A 27,015-nucleotide genomic window follows, 5' to 3' on the forward strand; every position below is an offset into this window, starting at 1 on the left:
GGAAGAGGTCCATTTTGCAGGCCCCGTGGAATGCCGGAATCTCCCGCAGGGCCCACAGTTCCTCCAGGAGCTCATTCCACCAGGAAGGGGTCAGGATCCTTACATCTCTGGATTGGGGCCATTTACACATGAGGAAGATTTTTAAACCAACATGGGGTATAAAAGGATGTTGGGATTCCTTTCCCTCTCCCCCCTTTCAGCCAATGGTTAAGAGCAGCATCTTCTAATCTTGAGAGCCAAGTTTGATTCCCCACTCTTCCACATGCAGCCAGCTGGATGACCTTGGGCTAGTCACAGTCCTATTGGAGCTGTTCTCATATAGCAGTTTCTCTCAAAGCTCTCTCAGCCCCACCTACCTCTCTGTCTGTTGTGGGCAGAAAAAGGGATGGCAATTGTAAGCTGCTTTGAGACTCCATCTGGATGTGTAAATCAGGTTATAAAAACCAGCTTTTCTTCATCGGTTCCCTATGGAAAGAGATGCAGAGGAAAAGGGAGAAAGCAAAGGCAGGAGGGGTGGGAGCCCCTTCCCCAGAAGTATTGGCAAGGCTGCCTTGGTTTCTCCCTATTTCTTTGCCTCTGGAGGAGTATAGCATTACAGTTGTCTTAGAAATTAGTAAGAGTCTGGTGCCACTTTACAGACTAACAAAATCTGTGAGTCACAACACTTCATAACTTGCCACAAATTTTGCTAGTCCTGAAGGTGCTTCAGGTCTCTTTTCTACCGCTACAGACAGGTTAACATGGTTACCCATCTTGAGCTACACTTTCTTAGTTCAGAGTTCATCATCCTCTTTGGAATTGCTAAAAATCAGATCTCTGCCCGGTGGACTAATTCTACTTACTTTGCTTACGTTATAGTCTGTCTTTCTGAGAAACAATCACATCACAGAACAAGAAAACAATGCAAACAGATTATAAGATGACAAGCTCATAAATGCAATGTGCCTTTTATAAAAGCTCCCTCGTGAACAATTCCATTTTACTACAACCCTGTTGAGCTTAACTCTCATGCACATTCATGTAAGCAAAGGCTTGTGAGCATTAAGGCTCCGTGTCATGTGCTCCGTGCTTGGTTGTGAAGCATCGATAGTTTCAAAATACAGGAATATTATTTTGGAGGGGTAGCTTTGTTGCAGAAAGACTAAGTGGGAATCCAGTGACACATGCTGCTAATATTTAAGGACTTTCTTCCCCCTAGCATATATAATTTAAAAGCCAAACACCTTTTTTTGGCTTTTCTTACAAAGGAGGACAGATTATTACAGTGGTAGCAAATGCAGCAGCAAGCAGACGGAGTAGAAGCTGCAGCTAATCCTCAAGGGAGGAGCAGGTAGTACAGTAATCCCAGGGCTGTTTAAAGGTGTCACAAGCAAGTCTGTTAGCTTCTGTTAGCTAACTAGTGACCAACCAGATGCTTTGATAGGAAGATCATGATTAAACATATTAATTTCCCATGCTGTAGTGCAGGGGTAGTCAAACTGTGGCCCTCCAGATGTCCATGGACTTCAGTTCCCATGAGCCCCTGCCAGCATTTGCTGGCAGGGGCTCATGGGAATTGTAGTCCGTGGACATCTGGAGGGCCGCAGTTTGACAACCCCTGCTCTAGTGAGATCTACAAGTGGGGATGTGTGTTAGGGTATGGGACTTTGGAACTCTCTGGCCATAATATTGACATAATAATACCATTGCACCATTATCAACTTTATTTCCTCCTTTCACAACCAGCCCAAAGAGCTTTCCTGCGGAGAAGCAATTGCACAAATGTTACCATCATACTTTGAGTACTTGTGATTTATTTCAACGATGCTTCTAGGAGCTAGGTCATATATAAGATCCTAACAGAATATCTACTTTCACCTTGATCAGGGCCAATCAACCCATGGAAACAAATGTACAGTGACTTCTTTGCTGGTGGAATCTGTTTATTTAAAATAAAAACCCTGCATAATGCTGTATTTTGGATCTATACGAACCTTCCCTAACAGATGGTTGGAAGCTCAGTCTGCTTTGGCATTGCCGATACCTGTAGAGAAACATGAGGAATTGAATCCAAAAGTGGATTTGGCAGTGTCAGAAATATCTCTCGTGCCAGTAAACGGAGGCTTAGTATTATGTCACATGTAGGAATGGAATGGAGAACCAAAAGGCTGAAATGGCAGAGCTGCTAAGGACACTATCACCCCAGTGCATATCCCAAGTTCATGCAGGCATTCTGGACCCGACGGCTGCATTTCTGTAGTCTGTTCTCAGGTAGAAAAGAGAAGATAACCAAAGCCAGACTCACTTGGAAGATAGTTGGTTATTAAACGCAACTAAACCACTCGATAAAATCAGTTCCAACATAGAATAACAGGGACAGGACAAGACAAACCAAAGACTGACTATCTGTCTGTCTGTCTGTCTGTCTGTCTGTCTGTCTGTCATCATCTGACTTTCTCAATGGAGTTTTGTGAAGGCCCTGGCAGGGTTTCACTGATTGGGTGGGAGTTAAATTTTATATTGGGTGATATGACCATCTATGGACATGTTGCCTCCCCGCCGCAAATGGCCAATGATGGGTCTGGGGGGGTTGGTAAAGGGAGAGGCCCCAGCCATGCAAATCCTTGTTGGCTGAGGATCATTGCAGAGAGGGAAGTAATCTCGTTTTAACATAATTGTGTGGGCCTGTTCTGGGGGTTGAGGTGGAGGCAATGGTGCAGTATAGGCCTGTTTCTGCAGATCCCCTTTGGTGAGGAAAAGCAATCTGGTAGCTGCCCAGAGTGCAGGCATGATTCTGTTCACAAATCCTCTGAAAATAATTATGTGCTCTCCTTTCCTGTGCTATGGGAATGGCGTGATGATGTCACAGCTGATGGGAGTGTCTAGGCAAAGGCATTTCTGGTAACATGACTTCTGGTGGCATGGTAGGAGGATGTGGCCTGCTGACATTACTTCTGGGTTTTCTCAAAGCCTGAAGAATGTTTCAGGGCTTTCTCAGTGGTAAAAAGGTTGAGAAAGGCTAATATATATAAAAGGAACAGAATTCAAGAACAAAGGGCAACCCTCAAATGACTCCCACTGGATCGCAATCAAAATCGTCAAAATCACCCAGGAGAGCAGACAATCAAGGCTAAATCAAACAGAATAAAAGCAAGCAAAAGACGGAAATGAAGATAAACCTGAGTAAAATTAAAACAAAATGCCACAAGAATGGAGCACAGCCTCACAAGAAATGAGAGCCTCCTATTGTATCAAACTTGGAACTCACTTGGAAAATACTTTTATGAAGGAAGTTTGGATGTTCAGTAGACCACATAGCATTTTGTTTAGTGTATCAGTCTAAGACGTGGGAAACCCATCCAAATCCTTACTTTTCCATGAAACTTACTGAGTGATTGACTTGGGTATCTGGACATAGTATTCAGAAGATGTTAATGTAATCACAGCTGGTGAGTATGTAAATGTGCCTTTCACAGTGTCAGATCATAGGTTCATTAAGTCTATTGGTCCATAGCTATGTTCACATTAGTATTATGGTTATATGAAGGTGATGTTGTTCAGTGTTTGCTTATTAGCACTGGATTCTTATTTATTTAAAACATGATTACACCCCTCATGCTTCAGATGACAGGCCATTGAAATGTGTAATAATCCATATAAGCAAAATAACAGTAAAACAGCCCTCCAACTGGTGGACCTCCTGATGGTATCTGGGGTTTTCGCTACTATGTGACAGAGTGTTGGACTGGATAGGCCATTGGCCTGATCCAATATGGCTTCTCTTATGTTCTAACATCAAACAATATACTAATCAGTTAAAAAGCAATAAAATATATGTAGAAAATATGTAATCTTAATTTTCATGTTATAATTTGTAACCCCAGGGCATCTACTTGTGCTTTGTTCCAGGTCACAATTCTTCACAGGTCATATACTTCACACAAGTATAGCAGAATACAATTTCAATGTAATGTAACTGACTCACGAAATGTTAAGTGTGACAAAGAAATTTAAGAATTTGTCAAGGTTTTTAGAAAATATTTACTTTAGTGTCACATTTTACCTTCCCAAAGAATTTCATGAGCTATGTTTGTTTCCCCATTTCCATGGAATAATGTGAGATGGCTTGAACTTTTGTGTAGCCCAAGGAACTTTGCTTTGAGTACTGCATATTCTGGGTGTGTTAAAGTTGTTTATGAGAGGCTATCCGGAACTCACATCCATAAAAACAAATGGAGGAAATGCAGACTTGTTTTGTTTTCAAATTTTCTAATGTCAAATCTCCAAATGTCAAAGGAGCGGAGAGTCAGTGGAACCGCTTATAATGCTTCTTCCAGGAGTATACAGACCTGTTTTCTGCCTGGATTAGCTCTATGGCCAGACTCTCCTCACTTTCCAACAACCAATTTTCTCTGCAGAGAGCTGCTCCAATAACATGCCTTAGTATGTTGTTTGGATGGCCACTTATAGTCACGGATTTAGCTGTTTAGTTGTTGTTTATATGCTTGTTTCTATGTGAGATTATAATTTGGCACATTGTGTGACAATTGAATTTTCCCAGGAACTAAGCATTGGGTTAAATCCAGCCATCTTTTTTGCTAGTGAAAATGGTAGGAAAAGTCCTTTTTGGTCACTAAAAATGTCTCTGCTGAGAATCATGAGACCTGTTTGTGCAAAGACCTTTCGGAAGCCTTACCAGATCCAACACATTGTGATTTGAGAAAAGGGAAATTACAGTGTTCTGCAACCAATGGTAGGTGAAACTCATTTTCAACCAGAGGAAGGGCATTTACTCTAATGAAGGAGGAATGGGGCAACTTTCACCAGTTTTCCCTTCCTGTGGCAGAATCCCATGTTGGATACAGCACTGTTCCTGCTCACAGATATTTTGGTCCCCAACTCTTCTCTGCTTTGGGCTCCGTTATTTAATACACATCATCCAATGTATCACCACAATGTCTATCAAGGACTTCCCTTTCATGCTGTCAGAAATTTGATATGTCACAGTTCATCTTTGCCACTGTTCTGATTAGTCTTTGAACAGTCTTGCCCTGCTATTATCTTACTCCTCTAAAGCTAGGTCTCTGTAGAGACTTTCTATATTGGGTGAATAGTGAAAAGAGCAAAACATTAAAAACAAAAAGGACGGGGAGAAAGAGCACCTTATTAACTGCGAAAATCAGCCTTGTGCACATTGATTGGATGTTCTTCTCATCACACAGAATAGGCTTCATATTTATGAAATCTCCCAAGGCCAGCGTGCCGATTGAGTTAAATCCATTACCAGTGAATCTCACATGAATCCCTATAGCTTCCCATCACTCAATGTCAGGCATTAATATTGAACACAGCCATCACCATACAAGATTACAGTCTCAGCAGAACCAGTACTGGGGACCTGAAATGGGCAGCTCATCATCAGGCATAGAATTCTTCTACTCCAAATAATTGCCTATTTGCCCTGCATTCCTCTTCCATTCCTTACACTTAGATCATCCTGCACATCTAGTTAGAACTTGCAGAATTAATATTGGGTTTCCTGTCACCTCTCTCATTACTTTTGTCAGGGGGATTCAAGGAAGGAAGTCAAAAACATGGTTTTAAGAGGCTATTTCTTAAACTCTTTCCTCCCCCCTCTTCCTTTTTGTTGTTTAAATAGAAACCTATCTGTTAACATGTCAGGCTGTTTCTTTCTCCTACAATGGGACGGACATCTGAATAAATTGCAATTCCTTAGTGCTGGCATTACTGATACATCACTAAACATTCTTTAGATGGAGCCCCATCTACATAAACAGGCAGAGATTTCAGGAGAAAATGTGTGTTAAAATGAAGCAGTGTTCTCAAAACTGTGGGAGGGAGAGCCTTGAACACCAATTCAGCCCTGTTATGCATGCACAACTTATTGCAAGTTTTCAGAGCAGTAAGCATTTAATCTTGACTTCGGATTCTGCACCCACTTTACACACCGTTCTTTGTCTTCCATTGCATTTATTCTGCAGCTAGATTTTAAAAACCCACACCTTTATAAATTAGATAATAAAAAATATGCAGTTGAAAGCTGACCTCTTTCATGGGTTGGGTAGCCCAACAAGCCAAGAGACAGCTGCAGAATCATTTACTCCAGAGGGAACAACTAGAAAGAAGCCAGCTACAGAATCACTTACTCAGAGAATACCTGGAAAGGAACTGCCTGTCAGGGTGGCTCAGAGAAACGAAGATGAGCAGCAGCTGGAAGAGGAGGTGGGACTGGAAAAGGGATGGGAAGAAAAAAGGGAAGGACTAAAAGGGGAAGGCTAGCATTTGAAAGTAGGTTCACACAAAGCCAAAGGAGTGGGTGCAGTCTTCTGGTAAGGGGTTTGGGAGTCCTGGGCAAAATTGCCCTTTGCCTTCCCATTCTGAAGCCTGAGAGCATCCCAGTAACAGGTGATCACGATGGTGGATGGTAGTGTCAACTCCATGGTGAAAAAGTGTTGTGACATTTTTCTAGAGATAAGAAATAATCAAGAAATGAGGAGTTCCATAATTATAGGTCATGGACCGTGTAATCTAATTTTGTAAGAAAGAAAAATGGATATCAGTTCATGGATATAATTAGGGCTCAAGGTTGAGATATGGAATTGGGAATTCCTACTGCGACAGCGAAACGTACAGGGAGAACAAATGTAAAGAAAGGCCTGAAAATGGGGAAATATAGAGTAGAAGGCTGGAGAAAGTAATGGAAAATGGTCCAGCTACTTAAATTTAAATCAACTTCAACGTGGAAAATATTATGAAAGAACCCCAGTCCCATACTCATATAAGGAAGTGATGAGCTGCTGTAGATCAATCATTCATATGTAAAATTCTAAGAATTAAAAGTTTCCACTTACTGTTTTTAATAGTCTGCCTTTCTCACTAGAAGTTGAAGCAAATTGCAAGTGTGATACCTGTAAATTTTCTATCAATCAGTAAGTGAATTAGAAAATATGATGATGGTGATGATATCAGTCAGTCAGTAAGCAGATTACAAGATGTGATAACATTTGATTCAGTCAGCAAAGATTCCTAGTAACACAAAAAGCTGGGATTGTAGAATGGGGTAAATTACCAAGGGTATATATTATTAGACTTGGTATACAATACTATTTGACAAATACCATGTTTGTGATTTGGCAGTATATGCTGTATTTTATTTATTTTTTACTGTTTTGGTGTAAACTGTAATAAATACGCCTAAGATTTGATGAAGTAGAAGTATGTTAACAGTAATGTTATAGAAGTATAAAGGTAGAAGGGCTACAATCTAATTTAGGGCTACAATCTAAAGGTAGAAGGGCTACAATCTAATTTAGAGAGTAATTCTAAGCACGTCTACTCAGAATTTAATGATGATGTTTCTTTTTTAAACCACTTGAGCTGGCAGCTATCAACTAGCAGAAAGGCTTAAATGGGACCGGAACATACTCATAGGAACTAACTAGGGACAAAGCCCATTGCATTCAGGAATAAAACAGGCACTAGATTGGGAGTGGTGGAAGAACTCTGTGGATGGCCTCTCCCTCCCCCCAGGACCTGGAAAGGCCGCCAGCTGGAGGCCCTGGGGAAGGGAACTCACCAGCAGGTGCAGCTCTCATGCAACAGGGATCTTCAGCTTTTGAGCCTCAGAGGGAAGTGGAAGGAAGTGGGGATGGTCAGGGGTGGAAGATGGAAGGTGATTGGCTGGCCGCTGGACAGACAGGCAAACCGGTTGGAGGAGGAGGCACTCAGGAACGGGGCAACCACCCTGAGTGAGTGATAAGTGCTGAGTGGCACTTAAGCTCCTCCTCCTAGCCTTATCAGAAATATTAAGTGGAACAGATATGAATGGTTTAGGTAGCTCATGTGAATTGATCAGTATAACTATCATAGGCAATGAGAAAGCATAATAGATCATAGCAGAGAGGCTAGCAGAAACAAATCCATTTGGTTCAGGAGGTCATTTGTAGCCATATTGGAACGATAATAACAAATGCCTCCCAAATACTTGTCAGTTTGGCCTGTGAAAAAGCCTTCACATCAAATATAAACATCTGTATTTAAGTAATAAAGAAGCATGCATTAGACATCCCCAAGAATAAGAAATTGGCTTTCTAACACAAGTCTGCTACATCTGGCAGGGTTTTTTTTTTGGGGGGGGGGTTATGATTTTTAGAAGCTGACTTGCGACTTGGAAAACAGTATACCAAAAGGAAGAAAAACTCCTGCAGGGCATCAATATATTTTCTGATAAGTCATAAAGGTAGCTTAGAAAGTTCCTAAATTAAGGTACCTGAAGAAATCAGTCATAAAGAATAAAAATGGATCTGCCGACCTACAGCCTACCTACAGCTATATATCTTTGTGAATGGACTGAATCAACAACAGCCAACAAAGGGGAGAGGATGAACAATATAGCTATTATTGTAAACGAAAAACATTTCAAGAATTAATTACAATGTAGGTATGCTAATTAAAATAACTTTTTTTAAAATACTAGGCGCTCTTTTTGGCAAGTTTACACTGCATAGTATTATTTCCTTTGCTCCTTTCTCAGGATCACACACACACACTTATATCATGAAGGCCTAATTACTAGCTACGATTATGCCTCGTTGTTTTCCTTCAGCAGTCGGGAGGCACAGGTTAAGGTGTGAGTTTTCGAGTGCTTGCACTCTTCCTCAGGCTATGAACTACTATCATGACAGTGAAGATGGCTATCATCTCATCTCTTAGTCCTTTCTGTTATCAAGACAAAACACATTGAAAAGTAATTAGCTGGTGTTGGTTGCTTTCATTCACAAAAATGGGCAGGCATCAATTGTTCTTAATGTGAGTGGATCAGGCAGCTTTACTCTCTAATAAAGATCATGGTCTTGTACACTTATATGCATAGCCTTCTTGTCTCCATCTGTCGTCAAGCTGGTACTAAGAAACTTGGGTCAGTAGCTTCTGTCATGCCCATTTCAACTTTTAGGGCCATTTCGCACGGCTTCAAAGTAGCAGAATGGTTGCTATTTGGAAACGCTACTAATTTGACATAACCCAGGACGTCGTAGACAATCTGCAACAATCCTGAAACCAATCAGCAAAAAGCGCTTAGTTGTGGCGCTTTCAGGGGAATCCAGAAAAGTGGATTCACCCTCCGGATAGCGATACACTCCTGCAACCAATCTGCAACAGTAGCGCTAAAGATCTGTGCGTTACCATTGTTGCTGGTTCTTCAAAGTCCCTCCCCCTGGCTCTCTCCTCCAAACTTCCGGCGAAGCGATCGCCATTTTTTTTTCTCCGAGCGAGCGGGGATAAACGCACCAGCGAGCCTCTTTCTGTTTAGAGGCTTCCCTGGCTTCAGTCCTTCACCTTTAGTCACTAAGCACAAACAACTGAAAAGCCCGTTTGCTGAAATAAAGTCCCTTTATTTTTTACAAATAAATTCAGCTGAAAATCGTGCCCGTGAGGGGGGGGGGGATTTTTTTTTTTATCACTCGAGGCAGCGTGCAAATGATCATACAATCAAACGACAGCTCACATTAGGCAGCTGGATGGGTCTCTCCGTAGCAACGAATCTACCTAGATTCATTGCTATGGGTCGTTTTTTTTTTTTAAAAAAAACCTTTCTTAAAGGGAATGGGGCTGTTTGGGAGCATGCTAACGGCTGCCCATTGGCTGCTTGACGGCCAGGGGCGGGACGAGCTTGGCAATAGCGCTTCCTTTCTAGCGATTTCTGCCGAGACCGGAAGCCTGTGGGAAACGCTAAAAAACGCAACTGATTCCACTACAAAGGCAGGTATGCATAACGACGAATTCCACTATTTTAAATGGCGATTTTTCATTCCGCAAACAATTTGCAACAAAGATCCCTGTGCGAAAAGGCCCTTAGTTTCAACACCTCTGGCAATTATATATTGATCTAATCTTCAGAATGTACATAATTTGTATATACAAACTTTCTTCCACTAACTGCTTTGTGTTTACAAACATCTCTTGCATTAAAAGGCCTAGCATAGTACTGATCTATGCACACCTGAACTAAACAAATGGACAGGAGAAGATTGCATGTTAATTCCTTACTCAATTTATATTAGTTTTTTATTTGCTTTGCTGGTCCTAGCTATACAAATGTAGAAAATGAGTACAAAATGATCCAAACTGTCTTCATTAGCCAAAACAATCTTTATGTACATGTACACTAATTATAAATATTTATAAGTGGGGGTAGAATCATCCTTTATTGACAAAGATGCTTGCCAAATTTCCCTTGATTTACATTCAAAACACACATGTGTGTGTGTCCCAGCAATTCTCGTTCCTGTAATACTAGACAGGAAGGAAATGAATGTGATGGTGATATTATTGTTTATAAAAATGTTTTCTTAAGTGCCTGCATTAAACATCCCGTATCAGGTGAGTCAAATTCATTTTTCATTACAGTACAAATATTACTAGCTTTGATGCTACTAGACATCTGATAGGATAATAGTATGTTGATCAATACCAAAGGCTATTAGAATGATAAAATAGGTTTAAGATAGAAACAATGTGGTATTTTTTGCCGTGCAAAAAGCTTGCATTTTCAGCATTTTTCCTCCTCAGGAGAACATTAAAGATAATGCCAAGCTGTAGAATGGCTGACCACAAGTGCTTGTAGGGTCACCTCTTACTAGAAATTCATTTTACTTCCATTAGATGTGAACTAGAAAGCAGCACAGGCTGTTGGTATCTGATCTTGGGCTGTAAATTAAAGTACATGGAATCATTTTAAACTTTGCTGGTGCCATTTGATGAAAACTGACTTTGTTTCTCTTCCGTAATAGCATACCAGTAAAATAATATGGCATCATTTTTCATTCAAATAAAGTAATTTATGACTTTGCTAGCAGAGGTCAGAGAACTGTGCCAAGTACATGTTTATTTTTTCTTTTAGAAACCACAGCCCTATAGCCGGTTCATCTAGCATTGCTCAGATTGAATCAGTGGAATAACTGTGGAATATATAAGGTCAGGATATATTTAACAAGACCAGTCATTATAAGGCATTTTTTACTTCCATTTCCCGTCTAGTTAAGAACACTGAAATACCATGGGGCTCAGGCATAAGCTTTCAGGCATAGGATCAGAACCTTAGGCCCTGATCTAAAACATTGTTATGCACACTGAAAAACATGGTTTTGGAATGCTCTCATGCCCATTTCCCTATGAAACTTGTTCAACCCATAATGCAAGCACGAGTGCATTCTTATCCTAGCCACACTGCTAGTCACACTGAAGGCATGCTGTGCCAGCAAGCCCCAGGGCTGGGGAAGTTCTCTATCATCAAGGTGTAGTTTTGATAGAGCCTGCTTAGGAGCCAAACAGCTTGAAGGATCCCAGCCATCTCTTACCAGCATGCTCAGCAGCAGAAGCCAGTCCAGATAAATTTCTTCCAGAGGGGACTCTGACACTGAGATTCAGGGGAATTCTGATATTGGGCAAAGACAGTGGACAGAATTGAGGAGATTGGGCAGGACAGTCAGATCTTTAAAGAAGTTCAAGGGAATGGGATAGTGAGTTTACTAATCCAAGGCAAGTATCCATTGACCTAGTAGCCTGTCACTCCCATGTCTAGGTTGGGGTGGGAGTACGGTCTGAGACCAGTGTTCACCCTCCCTTGGGGGAGTTGTGCCCAGGAACAGCCAGAAAGGAAGAGTCAGGTGGGAAATAGGTACTTGGCAGAGCAGTGTGGGAAAACTGGGTGAAAAGAAACCCCCTCCTCTTGCTCTGTTCTGAGGCCCTATCCTGAGACCCTTGTCCAATAAAAAGCAACATGACAACTTTGGACTCAGACCTGGCTTCAGAGATTCCTGACAACAGATTTAGACTATCAGTGGCAAGCAAATGTAGGACCTAACAAACCCCTTCATCTTTCTTCTCAGTCCTCTCTTCCACATTCGCAAACGTACCACATTATATTTTCTTACCTGCGGTGACTCATTTTTATCGGCAACACGGCAGCAGTTCCGATTGGGATGTCTCATGGCCCTCTGAATTCTGTGATTCCGTCTCTCCTTCCATATATTATATGTTACAACACCTTTAAATCAGAGTGAGTGTATTGCATGCTGGCCTCTAGTACTGAGCTAAATCTGATATCATTACTTTCAGCAATCTTAAAAGCTCCAGAGGGCTAGTTTTTATGTTCATAACACAAGTTTTGTACTCAGGCTTTGGAGAAGAAACTGATATATACAAGATAAAAATCACATCTCCAGAAAAAACAAAGGGCCTGTTTTGTTTGTAATGCTAATCTACAGTTAACCTGGTGGTTCTAAGGCAGGCTGCTGTCTTTGATGCGAAACACTAGTTTCAGCAAAAGTGAGCTGAGGATTCTCATCCCAAATACTTTTGAAGTGCCAAACTGTTGACTCAGTGCTTGAAGGTATTTTATATGGAAGGAACCCAAGTATTCAGAAAGGTATACTTACTGTTATCTGTTAATCTATAGCCATTAATGATGGGACCAATGTCCATATATACATCAGAATCTCAGATATCCTGTAAATTTTAAACCTGCGTGCTGCATCCAGATGAAAGGCAGCCTGATCTTATGCGTGAGTCTACTTGGGAGTAAGTCCCACTTTGTTTGGGTGGGATTGCTGCATTACAGTGACAATGCAATGTTATTTTCTGGGACCCGTTTTCCCAGCTTCAGACATCTGTTTCGGAAGTGAATGTGCAAGCATCCTTGTTCTCAGTAATATGATACAGCCAGTTGCTAAGTGAGATACCAGATAAATTACCAGGATGTCTAGCCTTCTGTCTTCATGATGAACCCTCTTAGCTACTATTTCAGAAGGCACCTGTATGTTTATTGCAGCATGTAGATAGATGCCTCCCTGTAGAAACAGATCTCAGGCTTTGACTTATATAAATTGGCGGGAGAGACTAAACATTAGAGATGCAAGGCTTGTGATTTTCAGTAAGGACCTTCCCTACTTCCCCTCCCCTATTATTTGAATTCTGATGTCAGAATGTTCATCCAGAGAGGTCCAGGAGGGTCAGAATTTTATAATGAAAGAAGGCTGTTGTTTCCTTTAGTCTTAAAGGTGCCACTTCATTTCTGTTTTACTTTGCTACAAAAGACTGACACAGCTACCCTTTTGAAAAGGTTTCTAATGGAAATTGTTTTGGTTCTAGAATTTTTACTGTAATAGACAACCAAAAATATTAGAAATTCCTATTCATTGAAATGACTGGTATCTTTTTGTAAGTTACACCACACCATTATTTAGGTTTATTAAATTTATTTTAATAGCAGTATAAACATAATGCAGCTGTTGCATTGTCAAGGATCTATGTTTGGGGTCATTGGACCCCTCAATATTTGGGGCACAAAGTAATTTTCTTCTCCATTCACTTTAATTGTGTTATAATTGCTCTCAGTGCCTTTTTAGTAAAACTCTCCAGCTGAAACATACAGGCATACAATAGGAGCGAGGGATATTATAGACAATGTCAAGGGTTGAAATCTGCCAACTAAATCTTTTTAAACAGATGAGGATTTGACAGATTAGGAATGATTTTTCATTCTGTCTTTTCTGTCAGTAGTCTTTCAGGCAAAGCTGTGATGTACAGTCTTTTGAACATTCATTTGAATAGTAATGCACTGACTGGGTAGACTATTTCATGATGAAAGACTGGGATCTCACCTCAGATGCATAAAAAAGGTCGTATGCCAGCTGTCTTAAGCTACAAAGATTTAATAGGGGAAACTAAGCTAATTTGATTGTTTGGCAAAAGTCTCCTTTCATCTACTTATATTTATTTTGCTTGCTCAAATATGTAAGCATATGGTGCAGAGAGACAAAGAGTGAAAAGATGACTAAATTGGACTTGCCCCCCCTTCCAAGATCAGCAATGTTTATTCTTTCACTAATGTCAGTTGTGACTATGTAACCAACTTTAGAAGAACCAATGTCTTCATTCCAATGAAGAAATCTTATAATGAACATAATAAGAATACTGCTGCATCAGACCAAGGATCTATCTGTTTAAGCATCCTATCTCTAAGAGTGGCTTACAGGAAGTACGCAAGTAGGACAACTGTCTTTCCTCACTGTTTGTCCACTGGCATTTTACCCCTTTACATGATGGTTCCACAATGATTTCAAAGCTAATAGCTCTATATAGTAACTGCACCTATGAATGTGTAAATCCCATTTATAAAGCTATGTTGTCCCCTTTATAAAGCTATTATGTCGGTGTGAATTTCCCACGTTAATTTGTATGTTATGTGGAGTTTTTCCTTTTGTCTTTCTCAACCTACTACCAAACAATTTCATCAGATTTTTATTTATCTAGACTAGATGCTGCTTTGCTCCCCAATGAGACCCAAAGCAGCTCAAAACAACATATAATTTAAACCAATAAAAATAATAGCTTGTTTTTGGTTGATTGAGGGTGACCTTGAGTTCTAGTACTATGAAAGAGTGTGCAAAAGTGTTATCTATCCATTGTTCACAATTGTATAAACCATCCTCTCTTAATTTGTTCATGTCTGCATCTGTAACAGTCTGCACTTTTAAAAGGCTAGACGTACTATACAAACAGGTAAAGGACTATGAAGGGTTAATTCTTCACAGAGCTAGGGAGCCTTGACTGACAGGAGATCTGATTGTGATTGGTTAGTATGAGCAGAGAGAGACTTTAGAGCTGAATGATGAGGGGGTAATTCATTTGAATTTCAGCCTTAGCTGAGAACAGTTTAACACAGACAGGAAAGCTGGAAAAAGTTGGCAAGGACAAATGGGTAGTTAGACCATTCAATCCAAGGAAAGGAGAAAGATCTTCTAGGGAGACAAGAAAATCCCCTACCCAGTCAAACAGAGAGTTAGTTCTGAAGGGTGCAGAGATCCCTAGTCTGTTGTGGATAGAAACTGCCTGTAGAAACCCTAGCAGTAAGTTAATAACTCAAGACAGGTACAGGTTTTTCAAGAGAAAGGGCTGGATAGAGTATATCAGCCTTCTTGAAGTTATGTGAAAAGCTTAAGAAACTCTGATTAGCCGGAAACATAAGAACTAAAGTATCTGCATGTATTCGTTTTTCCTCAGAAATTTCAACCCCTGATTTCAACTGACCTTTCCCCTCTATGTTAAACTATTTTGTTGTTTTTGAATTACAAAAAACCTCAAGTGCCATTTAAGTTGTTTACATTAAGGGGGGCTCCTGATTCTTCCCTCAAGTTTGTGGGCTGAACCAATAGCCAAAATATCATAGTGTGACAGGGCAAGGCAGCCAGAGCGCTTCAGCAAAGAAGAAAACACATTACTAGGATGGCATAGTCAGTAAAGGAAAAGAGGAAGAAAAATCTTGCCTCTGAAGGAGGGTAGTAGATGGGGCAGTCATAGCAGGACTTAAATTATATTTTCATTGTTAATTACACTTTTAAAAGATATGCTAGTATTTAGAAAGAAAGAAAGAAAGAAAGAAAGAAAGAAAGAAAGAAAGAAAGAAAGAAAGAAAGAAAGAAAGAAAGAAAGAAAGAAAGAAAGAAAGAAAGAAAGAAAGAAAGAAAGAACAGGCTAAAAATAGCAAAAAGATTCTGGAGGAGGTAGAATTTTGCTTCAAAGGTGAACCTTTCAGCATTCCAGTTGCTGGTGGAATCACTTTCTGTAGAAGGGCTGCTAATGCAAACTGGGTTTCTTGTCTTCACAGCCCCAACGGAGCCTTTGCTGTGCAAATTTGCTGATGGAGGGCAAAAGAAACGGCAGAATCAAAGCAAGTACACGCAGAATGGGAGGCCGTGGCCAAGGGAAGGAGAGGTGAGTTACTATTACCGGATACGGTTTGGTAGATGTTCTTGTTACTTCAAAGGTCATGCTAGAAGAGGGTGAATGTCCTGAACAATGCAATCCTAAACAGGGTTACACCCTTCTGAGGCCACCGTTAAAGTTCATGGGCTTAGAAGGGTATAACGGTTTTGGAATATTCTGTGATGCTGCTTACGATTAAGGCAAGGTCGATATGATTCCGTAAAAAGTCATACAAACCTCCCATGGATTGCCCTATAGTCATTCTGCCATAACCATATGAAGAACCTGGCCTACCAGTGTACATTTAAACATTCAACTAATTTAGTTACAATTTTTTGATTGGTACTAAACTAGCAAAATACACATATAAATTCTTCATAAATGGGTTGAGGTTTGCAGTTTTCAGGTCAGTAAGTACATATACAAGTTAAAATGGTGTTCTAAGTTGCATTACTGCTAAAATGGAAAACGTTCCATTTTAAGTTAATGGGTTGAACCCTGTTCACTGCCTGCCAAAGGTATCACCTTCCTTCCTGCCCCCCCTCCAACAGCTTCCCTTGAGCCTCAAAAATTGTGGTCAGGTGTAGGGTAATCTGTGTGGACAAACAAAACAAATTAGCACCCCTAATCAGAAGCAGGAAACAAGCAAAATTGCCCATCTTTGCCTCTTATACAATCAGAAGAGGCAGAAGGAATGCTAGAATTAGAGGAATGGTAGAAGGCAGGAAATGTCTAACCTAGTATTCACATGTAAACTGAGAATGCATAGATCTAATTTAGAGGATCAGATGTTCCGTTTCTACTGCATCCATTCCCTGACTACAGAAATGCAAAGCAGTTCAGCCCACAGGTCAACATAGTTGGTGGTTGACTTTTGCAGGCTGGGAGTCTGCATGACTGACTTCCCATGGTTGACTTGAAGGGGGGGGGGGAGGAGATGCTTCCATTGTCCAAAGATACTTCCCATATTTCTTGCTGGATACTAGGAGGTCTAAAGAACATGTCTTACCACCAGAATGATAAAGCAATATCTACGATAGCCAACTTCCACCTGGGGCTTGGAGATCTCCTGGAATTACCATTAATCTCCAGAATATACAGATCTGTTCCCTGAAAGGGGGGGGCAGCTTCGGTAGGTGGACTTTATGGCATTTTACCCTGCTGAAGTCCTTCCTCTTCCCAAACTGTGCTGTCCCTGGGTAGCACCTCCAGGAATTTCCCAACCCATATTGGGTAACCCTAGTTACACTTGATTTCGTGGGGAAAGGAATTCTATAGTCAATAAACCCATCCCTCTATTGCAGGGGTAGTCAAACTGTGGCCCTCCAGATGTCCATGGACTACAATTCCCATGAGCCCCTGCCAGCATTTGCTACCCCTGCTCTATTGCATCAGATTCCCCCCCCCATTACTATTCTTTTTTGATGTTATGGTTTAGGAATTATATTAAAAAGAGGAAATAAGTCTTCAGGCCCACCTTTCTGTCTGAGGGAAGCAGGTTAGAGCTGCTCATTTTTACAAGTTCTGTTCTCTGTCTCTGTTATGACAAGAAGCAAGATTTATTATGGTTTCTCAGCCATTTCCCACGGGGCCATTAGAACAGGTTAATTTTCATTTGCTTCCCCTCATTTCTTCCCTTCCAAATATTTAGGTGAAAAGGGTCCCTTATCCTAACCATGTGTTGAGACCTAAAGTAACTCCATATGTGATTAGCAAGAGTAAAGAACTGGAAAGGGGAGATCAAACTTTGTAATCTATCTTTCTTTCTTTCTTTCTTTCTTTTCTTTCTTTCTTTCTCGTGAATATTAGTTACATAGTGATCCGTTTGAACTGCTGGGTTCAAATCTGGTTGTTTAAAGTCTTCATCTTTCTAAACGCATTATTAATAAAAAGCTTGCTCATTTTGAAGGAAACAACAGACTTTAAATGTGTGATTTGGATGATAGTGTAAATTTGCAATGCAATTGTAAACAGAAATTGGGGAGGGAAAATGCATGTCCTTTTTGTTTATTTGTTGGGCTGTTTTTCTGAATGTTTAAATGGCACGCCATTGGTGGTTTTTATGGGTTTAGCAGTTTTAAACCACATTGCCATCTTCAAATTAGAATATGGCTTGGTTGTGTAGGCATGTATCTTGTGGGCTATTAGGTTAGGGAGGAGCATACATTACCCCCACCAGTGACCCGCTAAAGCAAACAAGGAAGGCATTCTCAAAAGCATGCAAATTGCTCACTTTTGCAATGTGGTTACCATGCGCTGTTCCAATACAATTTTTTTCCAGTATTTTTAGTATATACTGAGTGCCAGTCTGGCAGCAGCACTAAGATGGTAGGTTGACATAGGGGTCATTATGTATTGTTATGCTAGTGATCCAAGACAACTAAAAAGTCTCATTTTAGAGCCTTTATGGTTTGTTATCTTAAGAATGTGCTGAAGCAAGACTGCACAAGAAGGCCTTGATAAGATAGACTGCCGCAGAAAGCCCCTTGTAGACAGATTTATATAGCACTTACTATTGACAACTCTGTAGGGTCAAAAACATTTTGTTTTAAACTGTCTATAAATCCATTCTTATCTTCCATGGCTGCCCATCATGTCATCTGTCCTGGTCTGTGCTGAAGTTTGGAAGTAGGAAGCTTTTTGTGACATAATGCCATTGTGCCTTGAGGGCTACCACAATGTACTGTATGCTTTGGATATATCAGAGATGTGAATTTCAGTTATCCCAATGGTACTTAGTACTAGGCCTAAATAGTGTGCTAATAATATTCATTATACTTTTAAGCATCATATAAATATTATCTAGGTTTTTTTTTTAACTCCAAAGTCTATTTATAGCTATATGAGGCTGTAGAAAGAGGCCATCTGGAAGTATGGGCTGCAATGTCGCCAATATGCAGCTGATGCTCAGCCCTGTCTTTCTTTCCCACCTAATTCCAAGGATCCTGCTGAAGTTCTAAGTCAGTGATTGAAGTCAGTACTGGGCTGGATGAGGGTGAACAAACTGAAAGTTAATTCTGACAAGACAGAGGTTTCCTGGGTTAGTAGAAAGGCAGGCCAGGAACTTCACAACTTCCCTGTTTTGGATGGGGATGTGTTCACCTTGAAAAGCCAGGTTCACAGGTGGGGAGTGCTGCATGACACAGCAGTAAACTTAGTATACCTGCTGTGGCTCTAAGGGTGTTTGTCCACATCTGGCTGGTGAGTCATCAGCATATTGGGTCAGTCAGATATAGCCACAGTGACCCATGCTATAGTTACATCTATGGATGTATTTTATTATGTTTTACTGAATATAAACTGCCAAAAGCTGGCTATGCTGGGAGTGGCGGTATAAAAATGGAATAAATAAATAAATCTAGATTGGACTACTGCAATGTGCTGTAATTGGGGCTACCCTTGAAGAGTGTTCGGAAGCTGCAGCTAGTGCAGAATGCTCCGGCTAGACTGCTGGTCTAACTATGGGGAATATATGTCCCCTATACTTCAGCAGTTACAATGGCTATCAGTCTGCTCCCAAGACTAATTCAAAGTGTTGTTTTGGTCCTTTAATGTTGTACATGGTTTGGGATTTAGCTATCTGAAGGACCATCTTCTCCTTCATGTTTCTGCCCAGGAATTAAGATTGCAGAGAGATTTCCTCCAGGCTGTCCCACTAGTTAAAGATTCATTTTATTTATTTATATATATTTTGATTTTGTGAAAGCCATTCTTGAACCATGCCGGCTTGTCGCAATTTTAAAAGCACAGTAAAACAAGAATAAAACACATTCTTCTAGTGGCCTAAACCAGTCAAAACTCTCCCCGATTTCCCCAACCAGACTCCGTATGCACCGCCCAACAATGTCAGGATGTTGCCCAAGATGGACGGGCATTTAGGGCCATAGAGGCTGTTGAAGGAGGGACCCAGGTCTTCTACAGCCTGGCCTCAACCAAATGCCTGGAGGAAGTACTGCATTTTGCAGGCCCTGTGGAACTGTGATAGCTCCGTCAGGGCCTTCAGCTCTTCCAGGAGCTCCTTACATCAGGTTGGGGCCAGGACCCAAAAAGCCCTGGCCCTGGTCGAGGCCAGGTGCATTTCCTATGGACCAGGGACCACCAGCAGATTCAAACCCACAGAGTGAAGGGCCCTACAGGGGGAATAAGGAGACCGGCGGTCCTGCAGATATGCAGGGCCCTAACTGCGGATGGCCTTAAAGTACCAGAACCTTGAACTGATCCAGAACAGGATTGTGTATACATGGGAGATGACCTTTTCTGTGGCTGCTTCACAACCATGAAACAGATATTGGGGTCATTGTGTGTTTTTTGGAGAGTTTGGGAATTGTGCAGTTACTGGGGAAGATTTTTTGGGGATTTTTCAAAGATCAGTGCAGCAGCTCCTCCATTTTCTTTTTATTCGGAACCATAGTCCATGAGCAGATCCAGTTTAGCATGTGTGTGTGTGTGCTTCATAGTTTACATTTCTCAAAGAGACCCAAGGTGAATTATGCAGTGCAAGTCAATACAATCAAGAAGATGGGACTCTGATAAATAATACAATAGGATGGGGACAGCAGAAATCTGACATGACTTGTTAAATGAAGCAGAGATTACATTGTAGGACAATGCAGAGCATGCAGGAACAGATGCACGGTAGTATAGTCCATGGTTCCCCTTTCCCTTTATTAGAATATCTTTCTGAACCATTATAGTATAGCCCTCTTGCAGCAACCTAGTAGTTTTTTCAAGACAAGAGATATACAGAAGTGGTTTACTATTTCTTAGCTCTGTCATGACTCTGGTATTCCTAGGTGATCTCCCATGCAAATATTGACCAGGGCTGACTCTGCTTAGCCTTCAGGATTGAGCAAGTCTGGGCTATCCAGGGCCCATTCCGCTCACATAGGATAATGCATTTTCAATGTGCTTTGGCAGCTGGATTTTCCTATACAGAACAGGAAAATCTACTTTGAAAGTGCATTATCTATTGTGTTCAGAATAGGCCCAGGTCAGGGCATATTGCCTTTCTAAATAATTCAGCTTTGCACCATTAGCAGAATTCCTGAAGAGTGGAAACCTTCCTGACCTCACGAGATGGGCCATTGCATAAGGTGGAGGCCACAACAAAATATGCACATGTATAGACAGTTAGATGTTGCCTGTTTACAGGATGGTATTTGCAGGAGGTCCTGATTAGATGACCAAAACAGTTGTAGCAGAGCATAGATATGAGATTCCAAGACCATGTATGTGATAATACCTTGAATAGAACCCAGAAACTGATGGGTGGCCAACTGAAAAATGGGAGTAATATGCATGTTCCACCTAGTAAAAGTTAGTTGCATCAAGAGGAAGCCCATGTAGAATGTGTTACTGTAGCCTAATCTTGATGTTACCATGGTGTGGGTCCAGGTAGCCAAGCTGTCCAAGTCAAGGGGGCCATTTTCTAGGCTAACCTGATTTTGAAGAGTTTTTTGCAGCTGTACTAACATAGCTCTTCAGGAGTAATATTGAATCCACCTAACCCCCAGTCTCTTAACCAGGTTGGCTGGGGTCAGCTGGGATGTATTTATTAAATGTATTATTAAAACATCTGTTTCTGACTGTGCAAGGAAGAAATAATTGCCTACTTGCTCCCTGCACTGGAATATGGCCAGCATGGTATCTCAAATTTACAAGCTTCCATCCATTAACTCTTCTTTTAAAGACTTGTCCATTTACATAGATAATAAATCAGTCAGAGTCTCAACACCACATAATTAGTCATTTATCTGAGGGTTTTTTTCCTTATTACATTTGTAGTACCTAGGGCTTCATTTCTTAATAGCATCTGATCATTTCTGTTCAAATATAACCATAACAGCATCTTAAATACCTTTTAATTTAACACCTTTTGTCCAATTATGTTAGCCGTAATTTGTTACTCTAAGTAAATCTGTGACTATTGAGATATTTACAGGGATTCTTGTTAATGTTCATTCACACCTGTTTTGTTTAGTAAGATACAATTTTTCAGAAGGAAGGCATTCATGTTACAAGATGTGGTTATTAGATTTAGACTGCAGTTCTTCAAATAAAATAGAAATTACATCTGAGTAGACCTACTTGGGACTGTTCCTTTAATTTTGTTGTTCTTTTGCCTGTTGAATTTTGCAGAGAACAGAAAATGTGCATCTGTTTGTCTGTCTATCCGTCTATCTATCTGTTCATCTATCCATCTATTTCTTCGATTTATTCCCTCCCACTCTTGGACATGCCAGCTCGTTGTGGGTTACAATTTGAGCCATCAGGCTCTGATAAGGCTTTGAGCTATCCAGGCTCTGAAAATACATTTAAAAATCTAGGGTAATGATAGAGCACAAATTTATTCCCTTCTACTGATCATATTCTTAAATTCTTTTTTCTATGAAATTAAGTAGAATATTCCTATAGATTTTTCAGCCCTTTCAGTAGCATCGAAATGAAAATGTCAAGCTTGTTGAACTCTTAAGTTTTACATTTGTAAATACCATTATTTAAAAACCCCAAAACTGCATCTTAGTGACCAGATTCTTTGGCACTGAACACATTTTAAAAAATGTAAACGTATTGAAGCCTTGGCATAACATTGCTGAAAACTGCCAAAATGTTGCATCTTTTGTTGGCAATGATATTCTTCAGTGCACTTACTTAGATCGTCAAGTGCCTATAACTATCTCGGCATATATTTAAGAAATATGAATGTTAATAATTTGTCCTGACTTCTGCTTCTTTATTATACTTCTAATTGAAGAAGAAGAAGAGTTCTTCTTTATACCCTGCTTTTCTCTACTAGAGGGAGTTTGAAAATGGCTTACAATCTCCCTCCTTTTCTCTCCCCACAACAGGCACCCTGTGAGGTAGGTGGGGCTGGGAGAGCTCTGATATTACTGCTCTGTGAGAACAGCACTATCAGGGCTGTGATGAGCCCAAGGAATCAAACTCAGCTCATCAGATTAGAAGCTGCCGCTCTTAACCACTACACCAAAATGGCTCCTGGTAAGACATAGAAACAAGAGGCATATCCACGGTAGCTGAACTATAACCTAGCTAAACCTATACATATAGCTCTGTATAAAGGGGACAACTCATCTAGTTAGATGGTGTTCTCACATTTTTTCCAATTTGGGGTATTAAAATCAATGGCCGTTGTTGTTGAGATTCTGGAGCAAAAGGTGTATTTTTGAGTCTATTGAACTCAAGAATATTGCCCAGCAAAGTTTTTTTTTAATCTCTAGAAAGTTTAAATATGATACAAACCACATACTTTTAAACATAGCCAGCTCATCCTCCTTTGCCTTCTGTCTAGAAAAGAACAAAAGATACAAAACATGAGAATGATAGGGTTGATATTCCAACTTGTTGTTGATCATAAGCCAAAACAGCCACTTGAAACAAAACGTTGGAATTTTTTTAGTTTAAAAAGGCAAAATAGGATTGTACAGTACTATTCTGTGCTACTTCCAATCATGTTATGATTTCCTTCCTTTCAAAATATCAGAATTCTATATAGCTACTGTATGCTGAAATTTCAATAACTTTTCTGCAAGATAAATATAATTATTTATTTTGGAGTTCCTGAAAAGGAGGTGTCTGATGCATATTTTTGTTTGTCCTGAAAAAATAATATATATTTATAATTTAGTTTGTATACCACCATTCCCAGCAATGCCAGCTCACAGCAGTATATGCCCTACGGTGCCATCTAGAGCTGCCAGCCCCCCCCCCCCCAGGCCCTCCCCTCAGCCAGTGATCAGCCGGCGAGCAGGGGGACTTACCAGGGTAAAGGAGAAGGCCTAGGACATCACACAGGAATTGACGTCCAGGGACAACACACTAGTATTTAGCCAAAAACTTTGTAGATATTGGTTTTACCATAGAGCTTTTGCTCAAATAAAGAGCATTGCCTGGAGATTGCTAACATGGACGTGTCACTTCCTGTACAATGCTGATGGCAAGGCCTTCCTCTTTGTAAGTCTTCTCCCCTCCCCCATCCCCTGCAGGTTGCCAGGAGGAACCTGGTAACACTAGTGCCATCCTAAGCAGAGTTATACCCTTCTAAGACTTTGATTGACTTTGAAGGGGGCAACTTTGCTTAAAATGAGACTAGTGTGTTGTGTGCCTGTATATTTAAATAATTTGTTTAAATAATACATTCAAATAATGTTTCTTTGGTTTAATTTGTTTTGATGACATCAACATTGTGGTATTTTAGTTTTCCAAAATGGGACAAATGTTTTCCACAAACATTTTCCATGTCATGTGCCTATCCTGAAATAGTTCCTGCATGCAGCCAAGAGATGTAACAAAGACTATAATTAGTCTGAAACTTAAAGCTGAAATTATTTATCCTTAGGGAACATACCTATAAAATTTCATCTTAAAAACTGAATTTTGGGGGAGAATGTAATGTCTCATGCAGCTACCTGTCTTTCAAGTGCGATAGTAGGAAATTTATTCCCATTTATGTCCCAGTGGATATAAGCAAAGAATTAACATGCTCTGTTTACAAACCAGAACTACTTGAGATAGTAAATGTATAGGAGGAAATGGTTTATTGTTGCATTGCTGGATCTTCTTATTTAATAACAGTTCTAATTTGGATGGACTTGGATGAACCGGGGGGGGGGGGGGTTGACAGGTAGAGGAGGAATACAGATATCATTTCTGAGATCTGTGTCTTCTCATCATAAAGTGATAGAGAAGCACAGTTGTAGAATTGTGTTGACTGATTTTTGAAAATCAGCTTCCTGAAATTGAATCAGGATGAAATTAAGTCATTTAGTACAGTTGAAGGATTGTTGGTACTCCCTTACCTCTTTCCTGGCGAGTCTCTAGAGTTTTTGTCTTGTGGTAGGCCAGTAGATAAACCTGGGCTTTAATTTATAAAACAAGGAGGCTCACAATTCAGTCTTTGTAAATGTTCATGCAGGAGAATAAAAATGAGTCACTTAAAAAAATGGGAACCCAGAGATTCTTTTGCTTCTTCAACTGTTCTTTTAACTGTTGCCCATTTTTGACCTACGAATCATTACCGTTCTGCTCAGTGCCCTCCAGCAATTTAGAGAGAAAAATATACAAAGGTCATTTGGGAGACTGGGATTTTCCCACTTGGTTGTTAAGTCAATAGCTGCGGGAAAGTCAAAGTCGTTGATCCTTGTGCCAATCCTCTTCTCTCTACCAGCAGCAGGCATTTAGAAACGATTAGTAGGTCTCTGTTGGGTGCATTTATATCTCAGACACAGGCTTTTTTGTGCTTCCAAGCAGACAGGTTATACTGGGCTCTGCTTCATAGAGATCTATGGAAAAGAATGAGCTCTACATATGTCTTCCTCCCTCCAAAATTACATTACTTTCCCTGTTGCATGCATTCATAGATAGTATGTGCCCTGCAGTCAGAATACTTTTTCTGGCTAAATCAGGATAGTTTGAATATAACCAATGGCAAACTGCACTGGTGCTCAATTCTGCAGCAAGAAAATGTCTGTAATTTCCCAGGTGATTTCCTTGCTGTCTAGGGAGCTGTAATGGGCTGTCCCTACCCATTAATCCCCATTTAGCATACTGGTTAATCTGAATCCGTAAGGCATACAGTAACCACATATCCTCTGTATGCCACTCTAGAATGAAAAGGCCAACATACAAGGTTGCATTTATATTTGCTGTGATTAGATATTACAAGCTGAGGGCATGCAAAAGAAGTGCAAGAATGAGGAAGGATTTGGTTTTTACATCCTGCTTTTCTATCCTAAGGAGCCTCAATTTATGATACCCTTCCCTTCCTCTCCCTACAATGGGCACTTTGTGAGGTAGGTGAGACTGAGGGAGTTTGGTGAACCATTTGGTGATCCCCGTCAGAGGTTTGGGCAGGATGATTTCTCCTCTTGACATCTTTATCTTGGGATGCCAGCCTCTAGATGGGTCCTGGAAATCTCCTTCTTTTACAGAGATCAGTTCCCCTGGAGAAAATGGCTGCTTCAAAAAGTGGGCTCTCTAGCATTGTACCAAGCTGAGATCTACGGTTGTGTGCCAGGTCGTCCGAATTGGCCGCTCCGGGCCACCACAGCAAGCACCTCGCCGCGTGGGGGGGAGGGTGCATGTCCGTGCACCCTCCTTCCTTTCCCCCGCAATGAGGCGCTGGCTGCGGCGGCCCAGAGCGGCTGATTTGGATGACCCAACGCACAACCCTAATGAGATCCCTCCCCTCTCCAGTGCTTCCCCCCCCCCAAAATCTTTCTAACCCAGAGCTAGCAACACTATCTTTATCTTTTCTCAGATTTACAGTTGTCCTGGAACATGCCACTCTGAGACCTCTCCTCTCCTCTCCCCACCTCACCCTTCTCAGGAACCACCCCAAAATCTCCAGAAATTTCCAGTCTCCGAGTTGGCAACCCTAGGATTCAAGTATGTGTGAGAGCAGTCATCTTTTAGTACTGTAATTCTGAACAATCCACAGTCATAGCATCAATGAAACATCAAGGGTTTTGTTGCAAATGCAGCATAGTCATGGTTATGTAGTCTAATTATTTTAATTGTTTAACCCTGACCCAATTGGGAAATAAATCACAAATGTCGGCATGAGAGGGGGGGGGCAGAGAGAATACAGCTAAGTAAATGAATGTAATAAATTAAAATAGATTGTAGTATAGTCTGCTGCATCTTGGAAATTTCTTGGCATAGAAGAAATTGTCACTGTCTTTCAGATCTAAACGTATTTGCCAGGCCTTGAGCTTTATTGGTTTTGATGGAATTTGCTTCTTCTTAAGTGTGTCTAGGACAACAGCTACAGTATCTATCCATGCCATAACTCATAGGCAGATTCACTGGACAAAGCACAGATGGTGGTTTATAAATTTCAGAACAAGAAGCAGTTTTACTGACCTTCTGTTGTAACACTATGGGAATCTTCGGTATTTGGAATATATAGCCCTATTTTTGCTGTTGTTTCTCTTGGTATGAGTCAGGAGAGAAAAATCTTGTTGGGTGCTAGTCTATAGCAGAAGTCCAGTGACATCTTAAAGACTAACGAAATTGAATCCAGTACAAGCTTTTGTGAGTCAGAGCTCATGAGTTATCCAGATGCATTGGGGCACTGATGCATGGCAGTTTATGCCAAAATACATTTTATGGGTGTTTAAAGTGCCACTGGATTCCTCATTCAGTTATGATAATTTTGAGGCCTTGGATATTCAAATTCAGATTGTTGTCTCCATGCAACTTCCTTGGATGTAATCTTGTGTTCTTTTTACT

At 40.6% G+C, this 27,015-nt stretch overlaps 1 protein-coding gene across 7 annotated transcripts in view; it reads left to right on the forward strand.

The window, feature by feature from the left end:
- The window catches only part of RBMS3 (RNA binding motif single stranded interacting protein 3), an 862,898-nt gene that overhangs the window by 735,304 nt on the left and 100,579 nt on the right, over positions 1-27,015 (forward strand). For all 7 annotated transcript variants that reach the window (XR_013225653.1, XM_077304656.1, XM_077304653.1 and 4 more), the window contains one exon: positions 15,668-15,774. Coding sequence is in view for 6 of the 7 variants with exons in the window: in XM_077304656.1 (XP_077160771.1) it covers positions 15,668-15,774 (107 nt within the window). In the remaining variant the exon portion in view is untranslated. The remainder of the gene's footprint in view (positions 1-15,667; positions 15,775-27,015) is intronic.

Source organism: Paroedura picta, chromosome 11, assembly GCF_049243985.1.
Source record: "Paroedura picta isolate Pp20150507F chromosome 11, Ppicta_v3.0, whole genome shotgun sequence".
NCBI lineage: Eukaryota > Metazoa > Chordata > Lepidosauria > Squamata > Gekkonidae > Paroedura > Paroedura picta.